The sequence below is a fragment of the Thecamonas trahens genome (genome assembly GCF_000142905.1).
Source record: "Thecamonas trahens ATCC 50062 unplaced genomic scaffold supercont1.6, whole genome shotgun sequence".
Classification (NCBI taxonomy): domain Eukaryota; order Apusomonadida; family Apusomonadidae; genus Thecamonas; species Thecamonas trahens.
In genome coordinates, this window is record NW_013657674.1 from 194,474 (window position 1) to 215,725 (window position 21,252).

The 21,252-nt window shown below is 64.8% G+C and overlaps 10 protein-coding genes across 10 annotated transcripts; 7 read left to right on the forward strand and 3 right to left on the reverse strand.

Moving 5' to 3' along the window:
• The first annotated feature begins 79 nt into the window (after positions 1-79).
• AMSG_01520 (uncharacterized protein) lies at positions 80-3,099 on the forward strand. The gene is made up of 2 exons (XM_013906117.1): positions 80-225; positions 324-3,099. Exons 1-2 carry the CDS (start codon positions 163-165, stop codon positions 3,075-3,077), a joined length of 2,817 nt encoding a protein of 938 aa, XP_013761571.1. The 5' UTR covers positions 80-162; the 3' UTR covers positions 3,078-3,099.
• An 8-nt stretch (positions 3,100-3,107) lies between these two features.
• On the reverse strand, positions 3,108-6,266 carry AMSG_01521 (uncharacterized protein; the record flags this gene model as incomplete). The annotated part of the gene is made up of 1 exon (XM_013906118.1): positions 3,108-6,266. One exon carries the CDS (start codon positions 6,264-6,266, stop codon positions 3,108-3,110), a length of 3,159 nt encoding a protein of 1,052 aa, XP_013761572.1.
• A 288-nt stretch (positions 6,267-6,554) lies between these two features.
• AMSG_01522 (flagellar associated protein) lies at positions 6,555-9,791 on the forward strand (the record flags this gene model as incomplete). Its single annotated transcript, XM_013906119.1, has 1 exon — positions 6,555-9,791. Exon 1 carries the CDS (start codon positions 6,669-6,671, stop codon positions 9,789-9,791), a length of 3,123 nt encoding a protein of 1,040 aa, XP_013761573.1. The 5' UTR covers positions 6,555-6,668.
• Positions 9,792-9,894: 103 nt separating this feature from the next.
• AMSG_01523 (uncharacterized protein) lies at positions 9,895-11,131 on the forward strand (the record flags this gene model as incomplete). The annotated part of the gene is made up of 1 exon (XM_013906120.1): positions 9,895-11,131. The coding sequence occupies one exon, from the start codon at positions 9,895-9,897 to the stop codon at positions 11,113-11,115; it is 1,221 nt and encodes a 406-aa protein (XP_013761574.1). The 3' UTR covers positions 11,116-11,131.
• A 94-nt stretch (positions 11,132-11,225) lies between these two features.
• Positions 11,226-12,588, forward strand: AMSG_01524 (uncharacterized protein; the record flags this gene model as incomplete). The annotated part of the gene is made up of 2 exons (XM_013906121.1): positions 11,226-11,417; positions 11,493-12,588. 2 exons carry the CDS (start codon positions 11,226-11,228, stop codon positions 12,570-12,572), a joined length of 1,272 nt encoding a protein of 423 aa, XP_013761575.1. The 3' UTR covers positions 12,573-12,588.
• Positions 12,589-13,393: 805 nt separating this feature from the next.
• On the forward strand, positions 13,394-14,305 carry AMSG_01525 (uncharacterized protein; the record flags this gene model as incomplete). The annotated part of the gene is made up of 3 exons (XM_013906122.1): positions 13,394-13,894; positions 13,933-14,264; positions 14,296-14,305. 3 exons carry the CDS (start codon positions 13,394-13,396, stop codon positions 14,303-14,305), a joined length of 843 nt encoding a protein of 280 aa, XP_013761576.1.
• Positions 14,306-14,362: 57 nt separating this feature from the next.
• Positions 14,363-16,665, reverse strand: AMSG_01526 (kinesin motor domain-containing protein; the record flags this gene model as incomplete). Its single annotated transcript, XM_013906123.1, has 2 exons — positions 14,363-14,644; positions 14,750-16,665. The coding sequence occupies 2 exons, from the start codon at positions 16,663-16,665 to the stop codon at positions 14,374-14,376; spliced, it is 2,187 nt and encodes a 728-aa protein (XP_013761577.1). The 3' UTR covers positions 14,363-14,373.
• A 402-nt stretch (positions 16,666-17,067) lies between these two features.
• On the forward strand, positions 17,068-18,014 carry AMSG_01527 (50S ribosomal protein L11). The gene is made up of 2 exons (XM_013906124.1): positions 17,068-17,355; positions 17,644-18,014. The coding sequence occupies exons 1-2, from the start codon at positions 17,098-17,100 to the stop codon at positions 17,824-17,826; spliced, it is 441 nt and encodes a 146-aa protein (XP_013761578.1). The 5' UTR covers positions 17,068-17,097; the 3' UTR covers positions 17,827-18,014.
• Positions 18,015-18,163: 149 nt separating this feature from the next.
• AMSG_01528 (uncharacterized protein) lies at positions 18,164-19,327 on the forward strand (the record flags this gene model as incomplete). Its single annotated transcript, XM_013906125.1, has 2 exons — positions 18,164-18,254; positions 18,363-19,327. 2 exons carry the CDS (start codon positions 18,164-18,166, stop codon positions 19,292-19,294), a joined length of 1,023 nt encoding a protein of 340 aa, XP_013761579.1. The 3' UTR covers positions 19,295-19,327.
• On the reverse strand, positions 19,006-20,717 carry AMSG_01529 (uncharacterized protein). The gene is made up of 2 exons (XM_013906126.1): positions 19,723-20,717; positions 19,006-19,699 (listed from the first exon to the last, which is right to left on the reverse strand). The coding sequence occupies exons 1-2, from the start codon at positions 20,657-20,659 to the stop codon at positions 19,329-19,331; spliced, it is 1,308 nt and encodes a 435-aa protein (XP_013761580.1). The 5' UTR covers positions 20,660-20,717; the 3' UTR covers positions 19,006-19,328.
• Between the last annotated feature and the right edge of the window lie 535 nt (positions 20,718-21,252).

Genomic DNA, 21,252 nt, shown 5'->3' on the forward strand with positions numbered 1-21,252 from the left:
GAGGGGAGGTAGAGTAGAGTTCAGTGTTCCGGCCTCAGCCCCGTCCCCCCCCCCCCCCCCCCCCCACACCCACACCCACACACGTCTCACGCCCGCACTACCACACACACACTCTCTCTCTCGCACATCCATACACATACCATACAGACATACACAGCCGCAATGGCCCTCGACTCGGTCTCCGAGATCCTTCAACAGGAGATGGTCAAGTCGGCCACCATTGTGGTACGCTCCCTCCCTCCCCCCCTCCCACCCACCCACCAACCAACCAACCGTGGCACCCTCACACACTCACCACCACCTCATTCTCTTCTCATCGACAGGAGGTACCTGCTATGCCAACCCACCTCACTATCGTCACGGAAGACGGAGAGAGCGACGACTCGCCGTCGCCGTCGCCGCTCGGTGCGCACCTGCCTGACACCAGCTCGCCGACCTCGGCAAACGGCTTGGTCCCGCCACCAGTCTCCCGCTCGTCGTCGGCACCGCACCTCAACGGCTCGGTGCCATCGCTGGCAGTGGCAGATGCTAACCTCACGCCGCTACAGAAGCGACTCTCGCTGACAAAGGCTGCCCGCTCGGCGGCCATTGCCGCCGTCGAGTCGCAGATGGCCGCAGAGGCCAAGACCACGCCGCTCTTCCAGTTCCTCTTCTTCCATCTCGTCTCCATGCAGGAGAGCTTGCAAGAGTCACAGGCACTGCTCAAAGATGGCGACGAGGTCATCTCGACTGTCGCCCGTGCCATGCTCTCGTGCCAGGCGCTTGTCGTGCAAGCCGGCAAGCTCGCCGCCGTCGTCTTTGCCTCGGATGTCGACAACGTCAAAGGCGCGCTCCGCGCCTTTGTCAAGTGCATCAAGGAGGTGCTCGGTGCAGGCAAGGCCCTGGCCAACTCGGAGCCGTCGGCCCGCGCTGAGCTCATGCGTCACTTGCGCCACGTGCGCGACGCGTCGACCTCGGTGGTCCAGGCCACGCCGACGTGTACACTCACCGGCGATGAAAACGCCGAGCTCGCCACCCTCATGCGAGTCCTCATCAAGGTCATTGCCTCAGTCTTCAACTTTGTGCCCACCATTGCATCCAACTCGTCGGCCGAGGTCCGCAAGAAGCGCGCCGCCACCCAGTTTGTCGCCCAGATGCTCCGGCGCATGGCTATCGAGTACTACAATCCCGGCGAGACGATTGTGTCCAAGGGCGAGCGCGGCAAGTGCATGTACTTTATCACCTCGGGCGAGGTCGAGATCATCTTGCCATCCACTTCCAAGCGCAAGAAAGACAAGGACGTCGAGCCGCGCGAGAACCCACGCCTCGGCGTTGGTGCCTTTTTCGGCGAAATCGCCCTGTTTCTCTCCAAGAAGCGGACCGCCACCGTCCGTGCCCTCACCCAGGTGGATCTCGCCGTCCTCACCAAGGAGGCGTGCGAATCGATGCTTGAGAAGTTCCCTGACATCTACAACGACTTTAAGCGCATGGGTGAAGCCCGCCTCATGGGCACCATGAAGCGGCACTCGTCGTCCAAGACCTCTGAGGTCCCCGAGTGGTTCTCTGACGTCTCGCGCCGCGTTGCCTCGCTCACCGCCAAGCCCGTCCTCAAGATCTACACCCCGCACCGCGCCCTCATCCTCGACTCACTCTTCAAGTCGACCGACGACGAGTTTGTCTCGAAGCTCCTCGCAAAGCCGGAAGAGACCGTCGGCATCCTCGCCTCAGTCTGCACCCGCGAGGAGATGGAGCTCCTTGTCCCGCATCTCATCTGCCTCTACGACGCCCGCAAGGCCATCGTCACTCTCGTCGAGTTCTGTATCACCTTTGAGGTCGAGCGCACCCCGCTCGACATGGCCACCTCGCTCATGCGTGGCTCGTCGTTTGGCCCAAAGGTCCTCACCGCCCTCCTCGCCGCCGTCGGCGACGACTACACACACACCGTCTGTGCCCCGGGCTTTGCCGCCCTCAACGCCGCTGCGCCGGCTCTCGTCGCTCTCACCGACCCGCTTGCTCTCGACGAGATGCCAGGGCCTCAGTTTGATGCCCTCGTCTCGCAGCTTGTCTCGGTACTCGACGTTTTTGTCGCATCCATCTTTGCGCCGTCGGCGGTCCGCGCGTGTCCCATCATTGTTCGTATTGCCTGTCACATCCTCATGATCGCCGCCGAAGCCCGCTTTGGCCAGTTTGAGACCATCATTGGCGGCGTCCTCTTCCTCCGCCTCATCTGCCCGTCCATCCTCAACCAGTCGCAGCGATTTGGCTACGACCCGCGCCCGGCTCCCAACCGCAAGCTCCTCATCCTCATTTCCAAGGTGTTGCAGAACCTCTCCAACCGCACCACCTTTCCACCCATCCACCGCTACTCTCCGGCCCTCAACGACTGGCTCTCTTCCAAGGACGTCGACCGCCTCGCCTTTATGTCGGACATTGTTGATCTGCCGTTCTCCACTTCGACCCGCGGCACTTGCATCCAGACTTTCAAGTCCAAGCGCAACGAGGAGCTTCCGCTCGAGCTCGGTTGTACCATCGACGACATCAAGACCACCTCGTCGCCCTCGTGGCTCTTTGGTGTCCGCGGAGATCACTCAGGCTTCTTCCCCGCAAATCACGTCACCGTCGCCTCCCACCATGTCTACGTCGGCGCAGACGCTCATCACCTCGGTGACTACGGCTCTGCTCCCGCCGCGCCTGCTGCGCTTGCTACGCCTGCCACTGCAAAGCGCCGTGCCGCTGCTTCTGCATCGGCTTCGGGCTCTGCCTCCGCCTCGGCCTCTGCATCTGCCTCGTCGGCCTCCTCCTCATCGTCGTCATCGTCCTCGTCGGACTCTTCAGATTCATCAGACTCGTCGTCCTCGTCGTCGTCATCCGACGCTCCAAAGGCCACCAAGAAGGCCAAGACCAATCCGGCTTTGGCTGCCACTTCTGCACCCAAGTCTGTACCCGCTAAGCCGCCCGCTGCCGCCACCGGCTCTAACGGCAAGGTCAAGACCACGCTTGTGCTGAGCGAGGACCCGTCCGAGAACGTCGCCTACATCCGCCAGCTCGCTAACTCGAAGGAGCGTGAGATTTATGCCTTTGTTGAAAAGGAACTGTGAACAAACACGACCCTGCACACAACCGCAGTCCTACACCGGCTGGTTGCCCAGCACACGCTCGTACGGCACCGGCTTGGCCGAGAACGAGCCGCGGGGCGGTGGCGCGTCTTCCAGCATCAGTGACCGCGCGTACGAGACGTTGGCATGGTTGTGGACGTAGATCGAGTTGATGACCGCCATGATCGGCTCGACTCGGTGCAAGTGGTACGAGAACTCGGACATTGCCGAGAGCTGCGGCACGTGGTCCGCCAGCACGCTGGCGCGCTCCTCGGCGCTGCCGTCCGCCGCCGCGTTGGTCACCTGAGCCGTCATAACCTGCAGGTGGATCTGGATGGCTGGCACTAGTGGTGCTGGCATGCCATCGATGGCCGCAAAGTACGCTGCAAAACTCTCAGTTGGATCCACCAGTGGCAAGAGCTTGTCGCGGAGCTGGACTTTGATGGCGTGCGGGACGGCGGCCCAGGTTTCGGTCATCCGCTGAATGGCGGGTGACTGTAGGCCGAGGAGCACTGCGGTCGCCGTGAAAAAGTTGTTGAGTAGCTTTGCGCCGTGTGCTACCTCGAGGAGGAAGCAAATGGTCCACGCCCGATGCTCCGCCGATGCCTCCTGCCCGATCACTGCCGACGTCGCCCACCGCACTCGATAGTTGTACCGGGTGAGGAGCTCGTCGACTTGGGGCTGGCTCTCGGCCTTGCCGCCACCCACCACGTACGCCACGTACGCCTCGGGCGCGACGTTGGCAAACGCATCAAAGTCCTCCAGCGTCAGCTGGCGTGCCACCTCGAGTGGATGAAGCTTAAGCAGCGGGTCGAGCTCAAACGGCGGTGGCGTGATCGATGCCAGTGGACTCGGGTATGACTCGGGCGTGTACACCACGTTAGCATCAAACTGGCCGCCGGCACCATCGTAGAACCCGGAAGTGCTTGCCGCTGCTGCCAGCTTGTCCGGTAGCACCGGCTCGCCCTCAGGTTGGTTCCAGAACGTAGCCTTGGTCAGGGTCGATGGGTCGTAGGTCGGATCCTCGTAGCTGATCGGCTTGCCTGGTTTGGGCTTGGCGCCGCGTGCCTGCAGCTCGAGCGACCGTGCCCGGCCGCCCGTCTGGTCGAGCACTTCGCCAGCCTGCAGGAGCGCAAGCACTTGCTCGATTGGCTGGATGGCATACTCGGCGTATGGCGATCGGAGCTTAATGAGCACGTCAACGGCTTTGGCCATGATGGAGAGCTTGTCGATGTTGACCAGCCCATTCGGCTCGAGAAACGTGTCCTGCGCGTCGTCGGTCGAGATGATGTCGCCGAGCCATGGCGCGATAAATGGCACGCACGGTGCAACTGTTTGCTTCAGCCGCATGCGGTAGATCTTGAACTTACCCAGCACGTCCATCATCGTCTCGAGGTCGTGCAGCTTCTCCCGGTACGTGTCCGGAAGCATCGAGAACAGCCGCACTAGCCGCGAAATGTTGGCCGACGACAGCGCCACAATGACCGCCTGCATCGAAAAGTAGTTGTCGAGCCCACGACAGCAGAGCGCCACGTCGATAAACTTGCACGCCAGCCGCGCACGTTCGGTCCAGCTCTCAGCGAGCAGGATCCGCGACGAAAACCAGGTCATCACCTTGTTGAACCGCGCAGAGTACGCCTGTGTCGATTCTGCAGGCACAGAGTCTTTGGCGAGGTAGTCAGCAGGCCGAATGGAGTAAAACACCTTGTAGTCTTCCAGCGTCAGCTGCCGTGCAAGCTCCACCGGCGAGACATCAAAGACAGACTTGATTGAGTTAAGCTCTGCTGGGAGGAGTGGCGGCGGAATGTGCTGGGCAAAGCTCCGTGGGTCGTACTGCTTGATATACTCGGTCGCCGCATGCGCTTCCTTGTGCCGCGCAAGCTGGATGACAAACGCGAGCTCGTCCTCCAGCTCGCCGCTCACCTCGCTGGCCCGTGTCTCGAGCACGTCGATCCACGCACGGAGCACGTCACGGACAAGCAAGACGGGGCCGCGCTCGTCCGAGCTGCCGTCGTCGGTCTGGCTCTCTCCGGTCGGTCTTGCGCTCTCGACAAGCGACGCCATGCAGCTCGAGTCGACCTCGGCCGGTGGATGGCACCATGCCTCGTCCATGTCCGAGTAAAAGCCGACGAGCCATGCACAGAGGAGCGAGAGGAGTTTGGAGCGAATAGCAGGGAGGGTGACGGCGGTAAACTCGAGATCGTCGACGTCGGGCGCGAGCTGTGCGTCATACCGCTGCACAAGGAGCGTGAGCAGCGTTGACGACGAGAGAATCTTGACCCGCGTGATGAGGAAGATGCGGGTGAGGACTGGATCGTCATGATTCGGCTGCAGGATCTTGCGGAGAAGTAACTCCAGATGGATGGCATGGATCGAGACCGCCACTAGCGACGTCGAGTAGAGGGCGACAAAGTAGGGAAAGTAGACTGCAAGGCTCAGTCGCGACTCGTCAAAGACGGCCGAAATGCCATCGGCCCGCCGCGGCCGGCTCGACGACGCTGCCGATGTATCGTTCCAGCCCGCTGGCTCGGCAGACTCTGCCAAGTCTGCGTACTCTTTGTACTTGAGATAGACAGGTAGGATGCGCTCGGCCGATGCCCGCGCGGCGCGCAGCGCCGCCAGCTGCTCCTTGAGCGCCTGCTTTTTGGCCACGACACCAGCACGCGTCAACGGGACAGGCGACGGAGGGACGCCATGAAGTGAGTTGGCGAGTGCGAGCTTGAGCGCCTCGCCGGTGCGGTCGCGGGCGTCAAGCGCAATCCACCACGCCTTGAACGCTTCCCGCGGCAGCGGCGCACTCGTCGGCCGCCCCGCACGCGCAGCGATCGACTCGAACACACCGGCAGCCAGCCGTCCGTCTATCCATGACGGTCCCATGGCCAACGCGGCAGCCACAAAGGCATCGGCCGAGACCGAGCCTGTCCGCTGCGGATCGAGTAGCTTGAACGCTGCCGTGGCATCGAACGCCTTGCGCTGTGCCACCAGTGCCGACAGCTGGCGGTACTTGGCGTGGACCGGCTCGATCTCGTCGGGCGGCGCGTGCTGTGCCTTGCGAGACAGCACCTCCGACTTGACCGCGTCCTTCAGCTCAACTAGTTCGACCAGCGTGAGCGATGCGTACGCCTGCGGCGGGCTCTCTGCCTGCGACTGGCCGGTCGAGTCGACAGGCGCCCGTGTCTGAGCCAGCTCCATGAGCGGTGGAGGCCGACCCCGTCCGCCATGTCGGCCCAACTCGGTGTCTGCCATATTAAGATTGCACACAGGAGGGGGGGGGGGGGGGGGGGGGGGTGAGGTGGTTTGCTCTCGTTCCCGATTTTCGTGTCGCGCGGCCGCCTCCGTCGCCGTTCGTTCAGAGTTGTCGGTTGGCGGGCGGAGCTGGCGGGCGGAGCTGGCGGGTGGGCGGGCGGGTGGGTGGCGGGCAATGGCGCCAGAGCACCAAGTCACCACCACCACACACACACACACACGAACCCCGAAGCCTCCAGCGAGGCAACACACCACCACATATACCGCCTCCTCACACCACCACCACGCGAACCCGCGCACACAGCCACATATACACAGCCACAGCCACTACTTTGCACAGCAAGGGCCATGGCCGACGACATGGAGGACGTGTTCGAGGCGCTGCCGGCGTTTGCCAACGACGAGAACAAGGCGCTCGACACCGAGCTGCGGGAGAAGGAGCGGTCGCTGCTGGGGCTCACGTACGATGTGGAGGACAATCACGAGCGGATTCGGGTCATGCTGGAGCACCTCAAGAATGTACGTGCCGAGCTGGCGAGCTCGCAGAAGCTGCTGGCGGCCAAGAACAAGGAGACCGAGACCGAGGACCACATGAAGCGGCTGGCGGAGCGCGAGACCGGGCGGCTCAACATTGAGCTGCGCAAGACTGAGGCACGGGCACGTGAGTTGCGCGAGCGCATCAACCGGACCAAGAACGCCATTTTCAAGGGAGAGAAAAAGGTCGAGGCCATCCGTGACCAGATGAACTGGGACCAGGACGAACTCGACCAGTGGCTTGTCGCCTCCCGCCAAAAGGAGGAGGACTCGCTCCTGCTCCGCAAATACGCCAAGATCGACGACGCCAAGGTTCGCGAGCTCACGCTCCGGGTCGAGAAGCAGGCCAAAGCGGTCCAGGCCAAGCGCAAGGCGCTCGAGTTGGAGGTGACCGAGACCCAGGCGGCGCAGATCGAGCTCGACAAGACCGCCGAGGCCTTCCGCGCACTCCATGCCGAGCGGCAGAACCTCATTGTGCAGCTCGAAGAAGCGCTGGCCGCCGTCGAGGCCCGCGATGGCTCGCTCGAGTCGACAGCCACCAAGCTCGCCGACGTCAATGGCGCCGTCCGAGCCAAAGAGCGCGTGGTGGCCGAAAAGCGTGAGTTTCACGAGGCCGAGGTCTCCGCCAACGCCACCCTGCAAAAGGAGACCGACGCCGTCAACCGCGACGTCGGCGCGCTCCGCATCGCTATTCTCGACGGCAGGGCGGCTGTGACCGAGATGCAGGACCAGATCGAGACGCTCAAGGCCCACGTCACCGGCACCGCGTCCGATCTCTTCGCCAAGCGTGCTGAAGTCAAGGCCCTGACCGAGGAACTGGCTTCGGGCAAGACTCTCATCGAGGCCCGCAAGGTTGCCCGCGAGGCCGCCCGTGTCCGCTTTGAGCAGTCGTCGCTGGAGACCATGTCCATGGAGGACCGCGTCGCCGCCATCGAGCGCAACCACGAGGCTGAGGAGGCCCGGCTGGCCAAGCTCGACAAGGGCATCCACGACCAGAAGGACACGCTCTTCCGCGAGTCGCAGGTGCTCTTCAAGCTCCGTCAGACTGAGTCCAACCGCATTGCGGAGATCCAAGGGGCACAGACGTCCAAGAAGACCCTCCTGGCCTCCATCAACAAGCTCGACGCGCAGTCGCTCAAGCAGCAAGAGCTCATCTACAACCAAGAGTTTCAGCTGCAGCAGCTCGAGCGCAAGGTCTCGCGTGCCCAGGGCGAGCGCTCCGACGAGGAGAAGATCGAGCTCAATGCACGCATCGCCGAGCTGCAGAAGGAGCTCGACGAGCAGAACTCGGTCAAGGCGCTCCTTCAGTCGCAGCTCAAAAAGGCCGAGAACGAAGCCCGCCGCGGGAAGCGCGCGCTCGAGGCCGGCACCAAGGAGGCCTCGGGCCTCACTACACGCATCGAAGAGCTGCAGCTCGACAACGCCTCGGCCGAGCGCATCGTCCGTGCTGCCGTCGAGCGCAAGGAGGAGCTCATGGTCCAGGTCAATCTCCTCAAACTCGACGTCAAGAAGATGGGCGAGATTCTGGCCGCCCGCGGTGATGAAGTCTTTGGCCTCGAGAATCGGAAGGAGCAGCTCCGCCTCTCCATGATCGAACGCATGGCGGAGATCAAGGCCGAGACCGACACCCTCCGCGCCCGCGCCAAGGTCGCAGAGGAGGAGCGCCATCGCGCCAAGCTCGAGCTCCGCGACAGACTCGTCCGCATCGAGAAGCTCTCGTCCAAGTACGACATTCTCTCCACAAAGTTTGCCGTGGCGCCTGGTGAGGAGGAGCGTTCGCAGGCGTTTTACGTCATCAAGGCTGCCCAAGACCGCGAAAAGCTGCTTCGTGAGGGTGACGAGATCAATGCCAAGATTGTGACGGCCGAAGCAGACATTGCCGCCCTCGAGGCGACCATGGCCGCCCTCTCGGCCTCCAACGAGAACTTCCAGGCCTCACTCCGCAAGGTCGACTCGTCCTCAGAAGAGTACGAGGCCAAGATCGCCAAGGAGGACCAGTTCCGTGCTGTTGTCGACACTTACAAGCGTAAGCGCCGCCAGGTCCGCGACATGCAGGAGGAGCTCGCCGCGCTCGAAGACACGCTTAGCCAGTGGCAGTCAACACACGCCGCCATGCTTGCAGACTACGACAGCGCCAACGCCGAGCTGGCCGACTACGACGCGCTCTTTGCCGATCAGGCCGCCAAGGAGGCCCGCGCCGTCAAGGCCATGAAGGACGCCGCCAAGTCGCACCGCGCTGACGCAGGCGCGCCAGCCGACGAGCAGACTATTGAGGAGCGTGACTTTCTTCTCCGCGAGCTCAAGTCGTTCAACGCCGACATGCTCGCGTCGCTCAAGTCGCTCGTCGCCGCCTCACCCGCCCTCGCCGCCACCATCGAGGCTGACCTTATCATGCTCGGCATCGCCCTCCCGCCGGGTGAGCCGGCTCCGATCCGTAATCCGCTCGCCCGCGGCGACGCCGATGCCACCCGTCGCACACCGGCGAGCTCGACCTCGCGCTCCCGCTCGCGCTCGCACTCTTCCAGCTCGTCGTCGCGCGACTCGAGAGATCCCGGTCGCACCCGACGGACTCCTGCTCGCCCGACCTCGGCCTCGTCGTCGCGGTCGTTGTCGTCATCCCGTGGCCGCTCTGGCTCACGCCCGACCTCGGCCACTCGTCCGCCGTCGGGCTCGCGCCCGCGCTCTCGTGGCCGCTCACGCAGTCGTGGCCGCGGTCAGTCGGCCCCCCGCGGCCGCACCAGCTCGCGTTCGGCTTCGGCCTCAGGCTCGGCCTCAGGCTCGGCCTCAGGCTCGCGCTCGGCCACTCGCCGCGGCCGCGGCCGTGGCCGTGGCGCACGCCGCAAGCCGTCGTCGTCGTCGCGCCGCTCCTCACTCTCCTCGCAGGGATCAGCCTCGTCGACCAAGTCGGCTGTCTCGGTCGTCGATCTGCAGCTGTAGCCCGTCTCGTCCGAGTAGTGAACAACAGGCGAGCACAGACACGCACTCACTTGCCTCGCTGTCGCTGTTGGTTTGGCCAGCCAACACGCACCGCCGCAACGGTATGGCTACACTCCGCAAGGCACTGTTCAATGCAACCGGCTACGCCATGGCCATTCCGGGCATGTCTTTGGTCTACGCGCCGCGGACCGAACCGCGCAGCTCACGTGTGAGCGAAGCCGTGTTTGGTCACCGCAACGACGCGCCGTCGTGGTCCGATGACGGCTCCGAGATCGGCTCGGGTCTCGATCCGGACGCCATTCAGTCGTTACCTGCTCACGGGTGGGCCTGGGAGCCTGAGATCGATGCGTGGACGCCGGCGCTCGCGCAGTTGGATGGTGGTCTTTCGGCCGAGGATCCGCTGCGCGTCGTCTCGTTCAACGTGCTCATGGACATGTTTGAGAAGTGGGTCTCGGGTGTGATACGCACACCTGAGAGGCACACGGCCATTGTGGCGTGGCTTGCCACGCTTGGTGCGCATGTGATCGTGCTCAACGAGGCTACGCCCGAGTTTGTCGCTCTTGTCGTAGCCGATCCTTACCTGCAGGCCAACTTTCGGCTCACCGAGGTCGACGGGGAGGCGCTGCACCCGCACGGTGTCCTCGTCCTTGTCGCCCACTCCATACCTGTGATATCGGTCCACAAGGTCTACTCGATGCTACTCTTGCGCAAGCGGTGCAGGATCAAGGAAAAGGCAGCACGGCCGGTGGTGGTGGTCAGGATCGCGCTGCCATCCGGCCTTGTCCTCGGCGTGTGCGGCGTCCACCTTGCGTCGCGAGTGAAGGAGATTGCGCAGCGTCGACAGCAGCTCCGAGATCTGTTCCGGCTCTTTGCGCTTGGCACATCACCGACCGGGGGCGATGGGCCGGGAGTCCTCGGTGTACACCAAGCGCTCATCGTCGGCGATCTCAACATGCACAGCGAGGGTGAGAACACTATGATTGCAGCTCCGTACGCCGACGCATGGCTGGCCGTCAACGAGGAGGTGCCACTCACAGCCTCGTGCACTTGGGATGGCGAGACAAATAAGCTCATTCAGGCAATGCTCCTCGGGACTGACAAGCGCAAGATGCGGCTCGATCGCATGCTCTTGTCGGCTCCACTCGCCCCGGCCGATGATGGCAGCGGCCGAGCGCCAGGGCAGGCTCTCGAAGTCACCGCCATGGAGATCATCGGCAGAGAAGAGCGAGTCCCTGATACTGATCTGACGCTCTCGGACCACTATGGCCTCCTCGCCGAGTTCTCCATTGCGCCCGTCGCCCCATCCGACAACAACGACCATTGAACTGGCTCACCAAGTGTCTTGCCCTGCCCAGTCCGAGCCAACTCGCTCGCACTTGGCCACACACACACACGATCACAACTCAAACCACGCACCTCACTCGCCATCCTCCTATGGACGACGCATGGCGAGAGGCCCGCGAGGCACACGTGGCTGGGCTCAGCGGCTCACCACTCTGGGTCGTTTGTGCGGTCTCGCTGGTCCTCCCTGTGGCGGCGGCGGCGTCGATGGCTATGAGCCGCTGGCCGGTGGCGGCGTACGCGGTCCGGGTCTTCCTGCTCCCACCGGGCCTGCTGCAAGCAGGAGTAATTGTTGCTGTTGCAGTATGCGCGTGGGCTGGAGGCGGTCGCCTCGGCCTGGTGCCTGTGGCACGTGGGAAGGTGGCGGCACTCTCGACGTACCGGGCTATGGTGATGGTGGCGACGGCGGTGGCCATCCTCGCCGTCGACTTTGACGCCTTTCCGCGGATGTATGCCAAGACCGAAGTCCACGGTGTCTCGCTGATGGATGTGGGCGTGGGATCGTTTGTCTTTTCCAAGGGCATGGTCACGCCGCCGGAGCGCAAGGCCACGCTGGGTGCCTTTGTCGCCAACCTCGCGCCACTCCTGGTCATGGCCAACATCCGCCTGGTTGTCCACAAGGCCATTGGCTACCAGGAGCATGTCTCCGAGTATGGAGTCCACCTCTCGTTCTACCACACCCTCTGTGGCATCCTCGTGGTGGCTTGGACTCTGCCGCGCATGTCGCGCGCCGCCGCCGCCGCTCTCGGCCTCGCCGCCGCCGCTGCCTACCAGCTGGCGTTGACCGGCTACGACTCCGGTGCGCTGCAGGCGTATCTGCTGGACCCGGATCCGGTGTCGCGGACTACCTCGTTTGCTGCCGCCAACCGCGAGGGCCTCTACTCGCTCGGCGGCTATGCCGGCCTCTTGCTGCTGGGCATGGGCGTGGGTGCTGGGCGGAACCTGGCGTCGCCGCGGCGGCTACTTGCCATCGCCGCTGCCGCTTGGGCCGTATATGCCGGTCTGGTTCTTGGCTTTGGTCTGCAGGCCTCGCGCCGCCTGGCCAATGGGCCGTACATTGCGTGGATCGTGGCCCACAACGTCTCGCTCCTGGCGGCGCTCGTCGCGCTCCACGCCTACGGCGGCCGCGGCGCGTGGAAGCAAGCCATCTCGCCTGCTGTGGCCTTTGTCAACGGCCACCAGCTGCTCTTTTTCATCCTCGCCAACCTCGGCACCGGCATCGTCAACCTCTCCATTGACACCCTCTCTTTCGGGCCAACCTTTGCTCTGATCGTTGTCTCCTGCTACATCCTAGCGGTGCCTCTGGTCGTATCCGCAGCCTCCTCCGCCATCGGCCTCGTCTTCTCCACGCCTACCTCCACACCCACCAGCCCAATCTATACTTCTCCAGCTACCGACTGCCGCGGTCCCGGCAGCGGCCAAAAGAAGCGGAATACATGACCCATACGTGCCCCCCCCCCCCCCTCCATCCCATCTAAAGGGAAAATTGCGCCGCCCGAAGATAATAATTACTCGTGAGCAATGATGAATGGAAACCAACGCCCTCACGTGCCAACCAGATCCTCTCCTCCCCGCATACCACACCACCGACCCACCCCAACCACATCCAAACACCCACCCCGACAACCATAATCACACTTGACCCGAACACACACACACACACGCACACACACATACACATACCCGTTCTGCTCATGGCATCCGTCGGTGGCGGTGGAAGCGGCAGCGGTGGCGGGGCACGGGGCAGGGTGGGCGGAAGCAGCCGGCTTTCGGGCGAGGAGCATCACGGGCAAGGTGGAGAGAGGGCATTGGCAACAGAGTCTGAGCATTACGTACAACCACGTATGTCCTGGAGAATGACAGAAGACTCGGACACAGGCCAGCCGTGGGCCTCAACCGCTCCGCTGGCGGTGCCGACGCACACAGAACCGGTCGTGCCGCCGGCTGGCGTACTCCAGCCGCAGCCCAACCCGGCGTACCTCTCAGAAGACGATGATGGCATGGATTATGCTGGTGCATCTGATGCACCCCAAGCAAGTACGGGCCCGAGCGCCGGTCTGGGTGGAGCAGACAGAGCAGCGGCCCCGCTGGCGGTGGCGGCAGCGGCGGCGGCTCCGGGTGAACGCCGCACCGGGGAGCTGGGCGCGGCCGCGCCAGCGGCGGATGGCAATGAGGTGCAGGAGCCTGTGAGCGCAGTGGATGCCACGGTCGGGTTCCTGAAGCGGACGCTGTTCTTCCTCTTTCTGCTGGGCGTCTCGCAGATGGCGATCAACGTGGCGTACACGTACCTCACCGGCGAGGACGCGACGCAAACCTTGCTCTCTGTCCTCTCTCCGATCCTGGTGACGATTGGCTATGTGGGGGTGCGGTCGCGGTCGCAGATCACCATCATGGTCTGGCTCTGCATCCAGTCGTGCACACTCTGCTGTTCCATCATGGCGCTTGTCGCGCTGCTGGCAGCCATTGTCTCGTACGCGTCACCTGTCGACTCGGGCTCCAACTCTCAGGACCTGACGCCAACCCACGACAAGTCGCCAGACGAGCGGACTGACGCTGCGCTCGGCGTGGCCGAGATTTTTATTGCAATTGCTTCGTTCCTCCTGCAGTCGATGGCGTGCATGATGGGCCTGCGCCTCAACGGGCTGCTCTCCGCGCCGGCTACCGGCACACTGACGCAAGCCACACTGACCATCAACTGGCCAGCGTTCGCCGGCGGCATGGCGGCGGCCTCTGGCGGCCGCCACCTCTCGCGGTACATGACGGTACTCGGCGACCAGATCCCTTTGCAGCGCCGTATCAGGCGAACGCCGACAACGACGCCGACGACGCCGCGGGCGTCACGCCGGAATGTGCTCCCCTGCTGGCGCTTCCGCCTCCCGCGCCCATCACAGTCTACGGCCCGGGCTCCCAGCTCCTTGGCCTCGCCGACGCGACTTGGCAGCAGGCCGCCGACCCGCTGCTCATTCCTGACTCACGCATGGGCGAGTACTTTGCGGCCAAGAGCGCAAGCCACGCACCGGCCACTCCTGACGTCGCAGCTGCCAGCAACGACACCGGCCTGGTGCCAGCTCTGGAGAGCGAGCCTTTCGGCGACGATGATGATGATCTGGTGGCGAACACCTCTCGCTTTGAGTCGCTGTCATGCTCGGACGAGTCGGCCGAGTCAGATTTGAAGGCGGCGCCTCTCTCGGCCTCGACGCTGTTTGTGACTATACAAGACGAATGAAGCAGTGCCTTTCATTCAAAACGCGAGGGAGTCCTGGCGTGGGACCAGCGGGCCCGTACCCGAGCCCGGCGCGGCGTTGACCGACGCCCGGCCGGTAGCGATCCGCAGCGGAGAACGGCCGATTTGCTCCTGCTGCTGCTGGTGCTGCGACGCCAGAAACTGAAGCCGCCGGTCGTCATCAGCGAGTTCGTCTTCGATGGAGCGAATGGCCTTGGACGGTGTGCCGGTCGACTCCGACGGCGCCGAGCCGAGGCCGACCGGTGCGCGGTACCACGGCGAGGCGTGGCTTGCGGGTGGGTCGTGACTGGGAGCGGGACGATGCGATGACGACCGCGAGCTGCGGTGGCGTGATGACCGGTGCGATGAGCCGTGATGATGTGTGCGACGCGACGATGACGAGCTCTTGTCCTTAGCCTTGGCTTTGTGCGAGCGCGAGCTGCGCGAGCGCGACTTGCGCGAGCGAGAGCTGCGCGAATGCGACTTGCGCGAGCGAGTGTGCGAGTGCGAGTGGGTGTGGGTGTGCGACGGAGTCTTGACCTGCGGAGGCGACGACGCTGTCGACGACGAGGAGGCCCGACGCGGAGCCTGTGCCGGAGTGAGCGGGGTAGCGGTCTCGAGCGGAACCGGCCGCTGCGGCGGCGTGGTCGGGTTGAGCGTCGAGGTCCGGACGGCATCGATGCCGGGTGACGTATCGTCGTCAAACGACCAGAGCGCGGCGCCGGCGCTTGGGGAAGCCACGAGCGCAACCTGGGCAGGTGAGAGCGGCGGGGCCGTGCGGACCGCCTCCTTCAGCGGAGGCCGGAACGCCGACGGCGAGAGCGCAGCGAGCTGGGCTAGCGCCTGGCGCTCGCGGGCGGCGGCAACGAGCGCGTCGCGGGCGCGGACGGCGACAGCGTCGGCAGCGCGGAGGACAGCGTCGGCCTTGCCCGGCGAGACGCGGCGTGACGGAGAAGCCGCCGGCGAGGCTCGGATCTGGGCGCGGAGCGCCTCGTTCTCGGCCACCAGCAGCTCGATCTCATGCTCGAGCTGGGCGTTTGTCTCGAGGAGCTCAAACTCGGAGCGAGAGGGTGAGACCACGCGGCGGACGGGCGAGGTGGCGACAGCGTGGAGCCGGGCCTCGAGGCGCGACTTGGCCTGCTCGAGGGCGCGGATGCGGTCGCGGGCGGCGTTGAGCTCGGCGTGGGCCGAGGCGAGGCGGGCAGCCATGGACTTGTCAGCGTCGGTCTCGTCGTAGTTGATGTGGGCGCGGGCCTCGACCCGCATGGCGCGCTGGCCAAACTGCAGTGAGCTGACCGACTCGTGGGCCGAGGTCACGGCCGGCCCAATGTTGACGATGAGGGCGGTGACGCAGTTGCCGCCAAGCGAGTCCTGGAGAAGGCGGGTGAGCTTGGAGTCGCGATAGGGAATGTAGCTGACACCGGGGTCGGCGAGCGAGGCGATGACGTTGCCGAGCGCTGTGAGCGACTTGTTGATAAACTTGGCCTCGTCGAGACGGGCGCCGCGGGAGCGCGACTTTTTGACTCGCTCCGAGCCTGCAAGGTCGACGCAAGTAAAGACGCCGTGGGTTCGCGAGCCGCTAAATGGGTCGCGTCGCGAGACCTCGAGCCGCAGAATGGTGTGCGCCCGCGACGAGACATCGTTGAGCCGGGTCGACTCGATAGCGCGGCGCGCGTAGCCAATGTCGAGCAGCTCGAGGACGGCGTCGACCGAGTCGACCGGATGCTTGGACAATCCCTGGACGTAGACGGCGCCGCCCTTGAGCTGGCGGATAGAGAGCGGCGGGGCGGTGTCAGGCGCGCGGCGAGCGAGCAAGTCCTGCGGCGCGTCGCGATAGAGCTGGAGCAGCGAGAGAACGACACGGACGTCCTGGTCAGGGTGCGCGGCGGCGTAGGAGAAGATGTGGGCCACAGCGCGCGGAATAATGCCGGCCTCGGCGAGTGGCTCGAGCTTGGCCAGCGTGTGGGTCTTGCCGGTCCCGGTCTGGCCGTAGGCAAGGACAGTCCCATTGCGGCCTTCGAGGACAGCCTCGACGACGGGGGCGGCGACGGCGGCGTACACCGCATCCTGCGGCGTGGTGGTATCAAACACAGCATCGTAGGCAAACGAGTAGACCCGCGCATCCCACGGCGTCTCCAGCGCAAGCGACGCTGATGCAGGCTCCAGCACCACGCACTTGTGTGCCTTGCCGCCGTCGGGCCCGCCGGCCAGCTCCACGCCCACCAGCGGGCGGACACGGACAAAGACAGAGACCCGGTCGTCCGAGTTGGCCAGTGCCCTCGCAGACGTCGACACTCTTCCGCGCCGCATGCTGTCCTTGGTGTTGAGAGTGCGTGCCAGCGTGCAGAGTGAGCTGGCCAGGCTGAGGCTAGGGTTACCCCCCCCCCCCCCCCCCCCCCCCCCGGGCCTCTACCTGGCGCGATAGCCGGCCGCCAAACCGGCCGCCAAACCGGCCGCCATACCAACCAGCACACGAGACGGTCAACAGTACTGATGGCCAGTGTCTGTGCCGGTACACATGCATGTCCACACATCTAGAAGAACTGCTACATAAAAAGTACACGTCGGGGCTGTGCGTAGAGTCTTCCACCCCACCCGATGGTGGGTGCAGCTTGATTGTGGTCGCCGCCGGCGTGGCTGCCGTAGTAAGGGGAGGTGGTCACCCGCTGGTGTCAGTCCCAAGACTCCCCCGCCAGCCCGCAGAGGGATACTCTCGTCTTCGCATCCCCCACTGGCAACAGGATGGCGCGTCGTGCGGCAGCAGCCCTCAAGAGCCTGCTGAAGCTGCGTATCCCTGCAGGCGGCGCATCTGCAGCTCCACCGACAGGCCCTGCCCTCGGTCAGGCCGGTGTCAACATCATGGAGTTCTGCAAGGACTTCAATGCCCGCTCGGGGCATCTGGTGAAGGACACGCCCGTGCCCGTCGTCGTCAAGGTCTTCGAGGACAGGACCTTTGAGTTCACCACAGGTCCCCCTCCCACCTCCTTCTTCCTCAAGCGCGTACGTCCCTCTCCTTTCAGCCCCTCTCCTGCCATGCCCACTCCCTGTGCCCCCCTATCCCCGCCCTCGCTCGCCCCGTGGTGGATCGTGCTGCGTCGCCTCGCCTCGCCCTCGGCCTACTTTGCCCGCCTGCCGCCGCCCGCGAGCACCCCCCCCCCCCCTCGCTCGCTCATGGCTCTTGATTGGTGTTTTCTGGAGCAGCAAGGTTTGGGCTCGGTGTTAGCACAGGGCGATGATGCGGGTTGCAGACGCAATGGTACTCACGCGGGCGGATGATGAGCTGTGTAGGCGGCCGGGATCGACAAGGGTGCGTCCAAGCCAGGACACGAGGTGGCTGGACAAGTCTCGCTCAAGCAGGTCTACGAGATCGCCAAGATCAAGCACACAGACCCGCGCCAGTCGCTGGAGGGCCTCTGCCGCTCAATCATCGGTTCGGCGCGGTCCATGGGCATCGAGGTCATCCGCAAGTAGTAGTAGGCGTCACAGCAAACGACGTAGGCCACCCCAAACACAAACGCGAACACGAACAAGACGGACGTGGACACGGACACCACAAACATAGGCACGGACACAAACACGGACGCGATCCGCTCTGTCGCCCACTCAGGCCGCCATACTTCTAGATCTTGAATCTCCACCAAACTCACCCCTCCCCCCCCCTTCCTCCCCGGCTGCCTTTGTCATGCCAAAAACCATTCAAACTTTAGCGGTGCGCTGCCCGCCACCACCCCCCGCGCACCCCACCCTACCCCAAGCCCAAGACCAAGCTCTACACATCCCCACACTTCTCCCTACCACCCTCACAGCCATGGACTCGGTCGATGCCTTTGCGGCCGTCATGGAGGCTCTCTCCGAGCGTATTCGTGCCCTCAAGGGACTCATGATGTTCCGTACCTCAGGTACGCGCCCAAACCCCCCCCCCCCCCCCCCCGCCCCCCCCGCCCCGCCCATCTCCTTCCCGTACCATGTCTCACTCACCTGCTTGTCATGGAGGGGGGGGGCTTTAGAGACGAGCGATGCCGGAGCCTTTCTCAGCAAGCTCGACGGTGCAGTCGGCGAGATGGAAGGCCAGATTCAGGACCTAGAGGCGTACATCGCAGGCGAGGAGGCTGCGCTGAGCGAGCTGGACCAGGTCCGCGCCGAGATGCGTGCGCAGGCGGCGTCAGTCGACGTTGCGGTGGCTGCCGCCCGCCCGACCCGCCCGCTTCGCGCCACGCGGCCAAAACCCGCCCAGGCCCCGGCTCGCCACATCGAAAAGGTGTATGTCGATCCTCAGCTTGCCGAGATCGACGATGGAGCGCAGGCCGAGCGATATGCGTCCAACTCGAACGCCCGCGAGTCGCGCGCGCTGCGGTCGTCCCTGCGGTCGTCGATGGGAGGGAACCGGCCAGCGGCCGGAAAGACGCCGCGGACCGCTCGCCGCAAGAGCTCGATGGGCGGGTCGCGGCGGCGGTCGTCGGCGGCAGGCCCGGGCTCGCTCCGCTCCTCGCTCCGTTCATCGATGGGCTCGTCGGTCCGCCCCTCGTCCATCTTTGACACCGCCGACGCCACCGGCACGGACCAGGTCTGGATCGAGCCGCTCGAGGACGAGGAGATCGACGCCATCCCGCACTACCTCCGCGGCCGGCTGACCAAGGAGAAGATCAACGCCGCCGCTGCCGAGCTGTCGGCCTTTATCCAGTCCAAGTACGAGCTCATGGCGACGTCGACGAGGGCCATGTCCAACGCCCAGCTCCACCAGTACAAGGCCTACCGCTCGTATGAGATCCACGGCAAGACCGAGGGAGAAAAGTTCTTTGTCGAGGCCGACATTCGCAACTTTTCCCACATCAAGGTCGACCGCACCGGCCGCTCCATCCTTCACATTCTGCGGACAACTGGTCGCCTCCGCGAGATCCGCGACACCAACTGTGTCCGCTATGCGGTCACCATCTACTGATGCCCCAGGCTCCCATAAACTGTATCATGACCATTCATCGCGCCACCGGCGTGGCACACGCCTCTTCGCTCACTCGCAACCCAGCCCGCAGCAGGCTGCTCGCATCGAGCGCCCGCCGTTTGGTCGGTCCGCCCTCGCCGGCAGCCTCGGCGTACGCATCATCGCGGGCCTCGCCAGAGAGCAGCGGATTGATGTGCGCGCGATCAAGGACCGAGGCGTACGCCAACGAGCCGAGGCCTTTCTCCTCCACGGCGCGGACCGCATACGCACACATGGCCCGCGGCACGTCGAGCTCGCTCACAGAGCTGGCCGCCTCGAGCGCCAACACGTGCTCCAGCGTGATCTGCCGGAGATCACACCGTTTGCCGGCGAGTCGGCCTTTGGTCCGGCCCGGCCCCGCTTGCGCTTTCCCGCTCCCGCAGACGGACCGCCGGCGAGTGATGCCGGATCCCTGTCTTTGCCCTTGTCCTTGGCCTTGTCCTTGCCCTCACCTTTGCCTCTGTCTCTGCTCTTGCCTCTGCCCGACCCACGACGCGAGCTGGCCGGCCTGCCTCTGCCACTGCCGCCCGAGCTCGAACCGGACGATAGCGTGCCGTCGGACGACGACGACGGCGAGTCCGATGCGTTAGGATCCCATGTCGACGCCGACGATGAGTCCGACGACAAGCCCGAGCCCGAGCCCGAGCCCGAGCCCGAGCCTGGGCCCGAGCCTGAGAAGGTTGCAGCGTCAAGGCTGCGGATGCAGGCTCGCGCGTCAAGCGACGCCCGCCGGGCCGCCCGCCGCTTGGTGGCGGCGAGGCCGACGACAGTTGACGGGCTCTCCGGCCCGGTTTCTTTTCGCGCTGCAATGTAGCTAGTGTGATGGTGATGCCACTCATCTCCAGCGCGCTCAAATTGCGGCCATGTCCGCGCGATCTGCCGCCAGTACTTGATCATTGCCTTGCGGTGCTGGCTGGCGGTGAGCAAACCAGCGTTGGGCGCGCTGAGGCAGGCGAGCAAGTAAAACACGTGCTCCGAGAACGAGATGGGTGGGTCAATCCGAGCATTACGCACGCCAGCAACAGGCTCGGCCTCGGCGTAGTGGACCAGATACGCCTGGAGCTCCTTGAATAGGACGGCCGATGCCGGATCGCCTGGGGCATCCCGCGCAGCAAGCACATCCTCCAGATCGATGTCTTCTGCGCTGCTTCGCGCTGCCAGCGGCAGCTTGCTCCGCGGCGCCTCGCGCCACGCCGCCAGATACTTGCGGCAGTGTGCGGTGACCTGGGCCATGGTCCGCGACTTGACAAAACGGCGCGCGACGTGGCGGAGACTACCCTCGCCGTAGACCTGCAAGCCAAGCAGCAGCGCACAGTGCTCGGCCATAGCCCACGGGATACGGATCTTGCCGTGGCCGATGGCACGTGGACCCGGGCCAGCACGCTCGCCGCCCTCGCCTCGGCAGCCTCGGCCTCGCGAGCCTCGGCCCTCCGCCGCTCCACCTCCAGCCATCGCATGCCGCCGCCCCAGCCCATTCCCCCACTTGCCTCTGCCTCGTCCGCCGCCTGCGCCATCCGCAGCACCCGAGCCGCTGCCGCCTGCGCCCTCCGGACATGCGGATCCAGATCACCACCGCCCAGCTCGAGCACCGCCAGGCCGTCCTCGGCTCCCCTGCGGCCAGCATGTCGCGCCTTGGTCTTGCCCCCCGCAGCAGCAGCCATAACGAACGAGCCCCTCACACGCCAGCCAGTCAGTCCAGTACACGTTCACCTGGCCACAAACGTTACAGCAACCGCAACCGCAACCGCAACCGTGATCACGATCACCCGGGTTGAGTGGGGTGGAGGTGGACGAGGGGGGTAGCCGACCAGACGACAAAGCCGCCAGCCGCCAGCCGCCAGCCGCCAGCCGCCAGCCGACCAGTCGCCAGCCGCCAACCATCCTCCTCCTCACTCACCCAACTCCTCTAACCCCCCCCA

Bases quoted from the DNA above. Each gene is read 5' to 3' on its own strand.
- AMSG_01527 (XM_013906124.1), top strand. From the start codon at position 17,098: ATGGCGCGTCGTGCGGCAGCAGCCCTCAAGAGCCTGCTGAAGCTGCGT. The intron at 17,356-17,643 runs GTACGTCCCTCT...TGAGCTGTGTAG, and splicing joins CCTCCTTCTTCCTCAAGCGC to GCGGCCGGGATCGACAAGGG.
- AMSG_01529 (XM_013906126.1), bottom strand. From the start codon at position 20,659: ATGGCCGAGCACTGTGCGCTGCTGCTTGGCTTGCAGGTCTACGGCGAG.
- AMSG_01520 (XM_013906117.1), top strand. From the start codon at position 163: ATGGCCCTCGACTCGGTCTCCGAGATCCTTCAACAGGAGATGGTCAAG. The intron at 226-323 runs GTACGCTCCCTC...TCTCATCGACAG, and splicing joins TCAAGTCGGCCACCATTGTG to GAGGTACCTGCTATGCCAAC.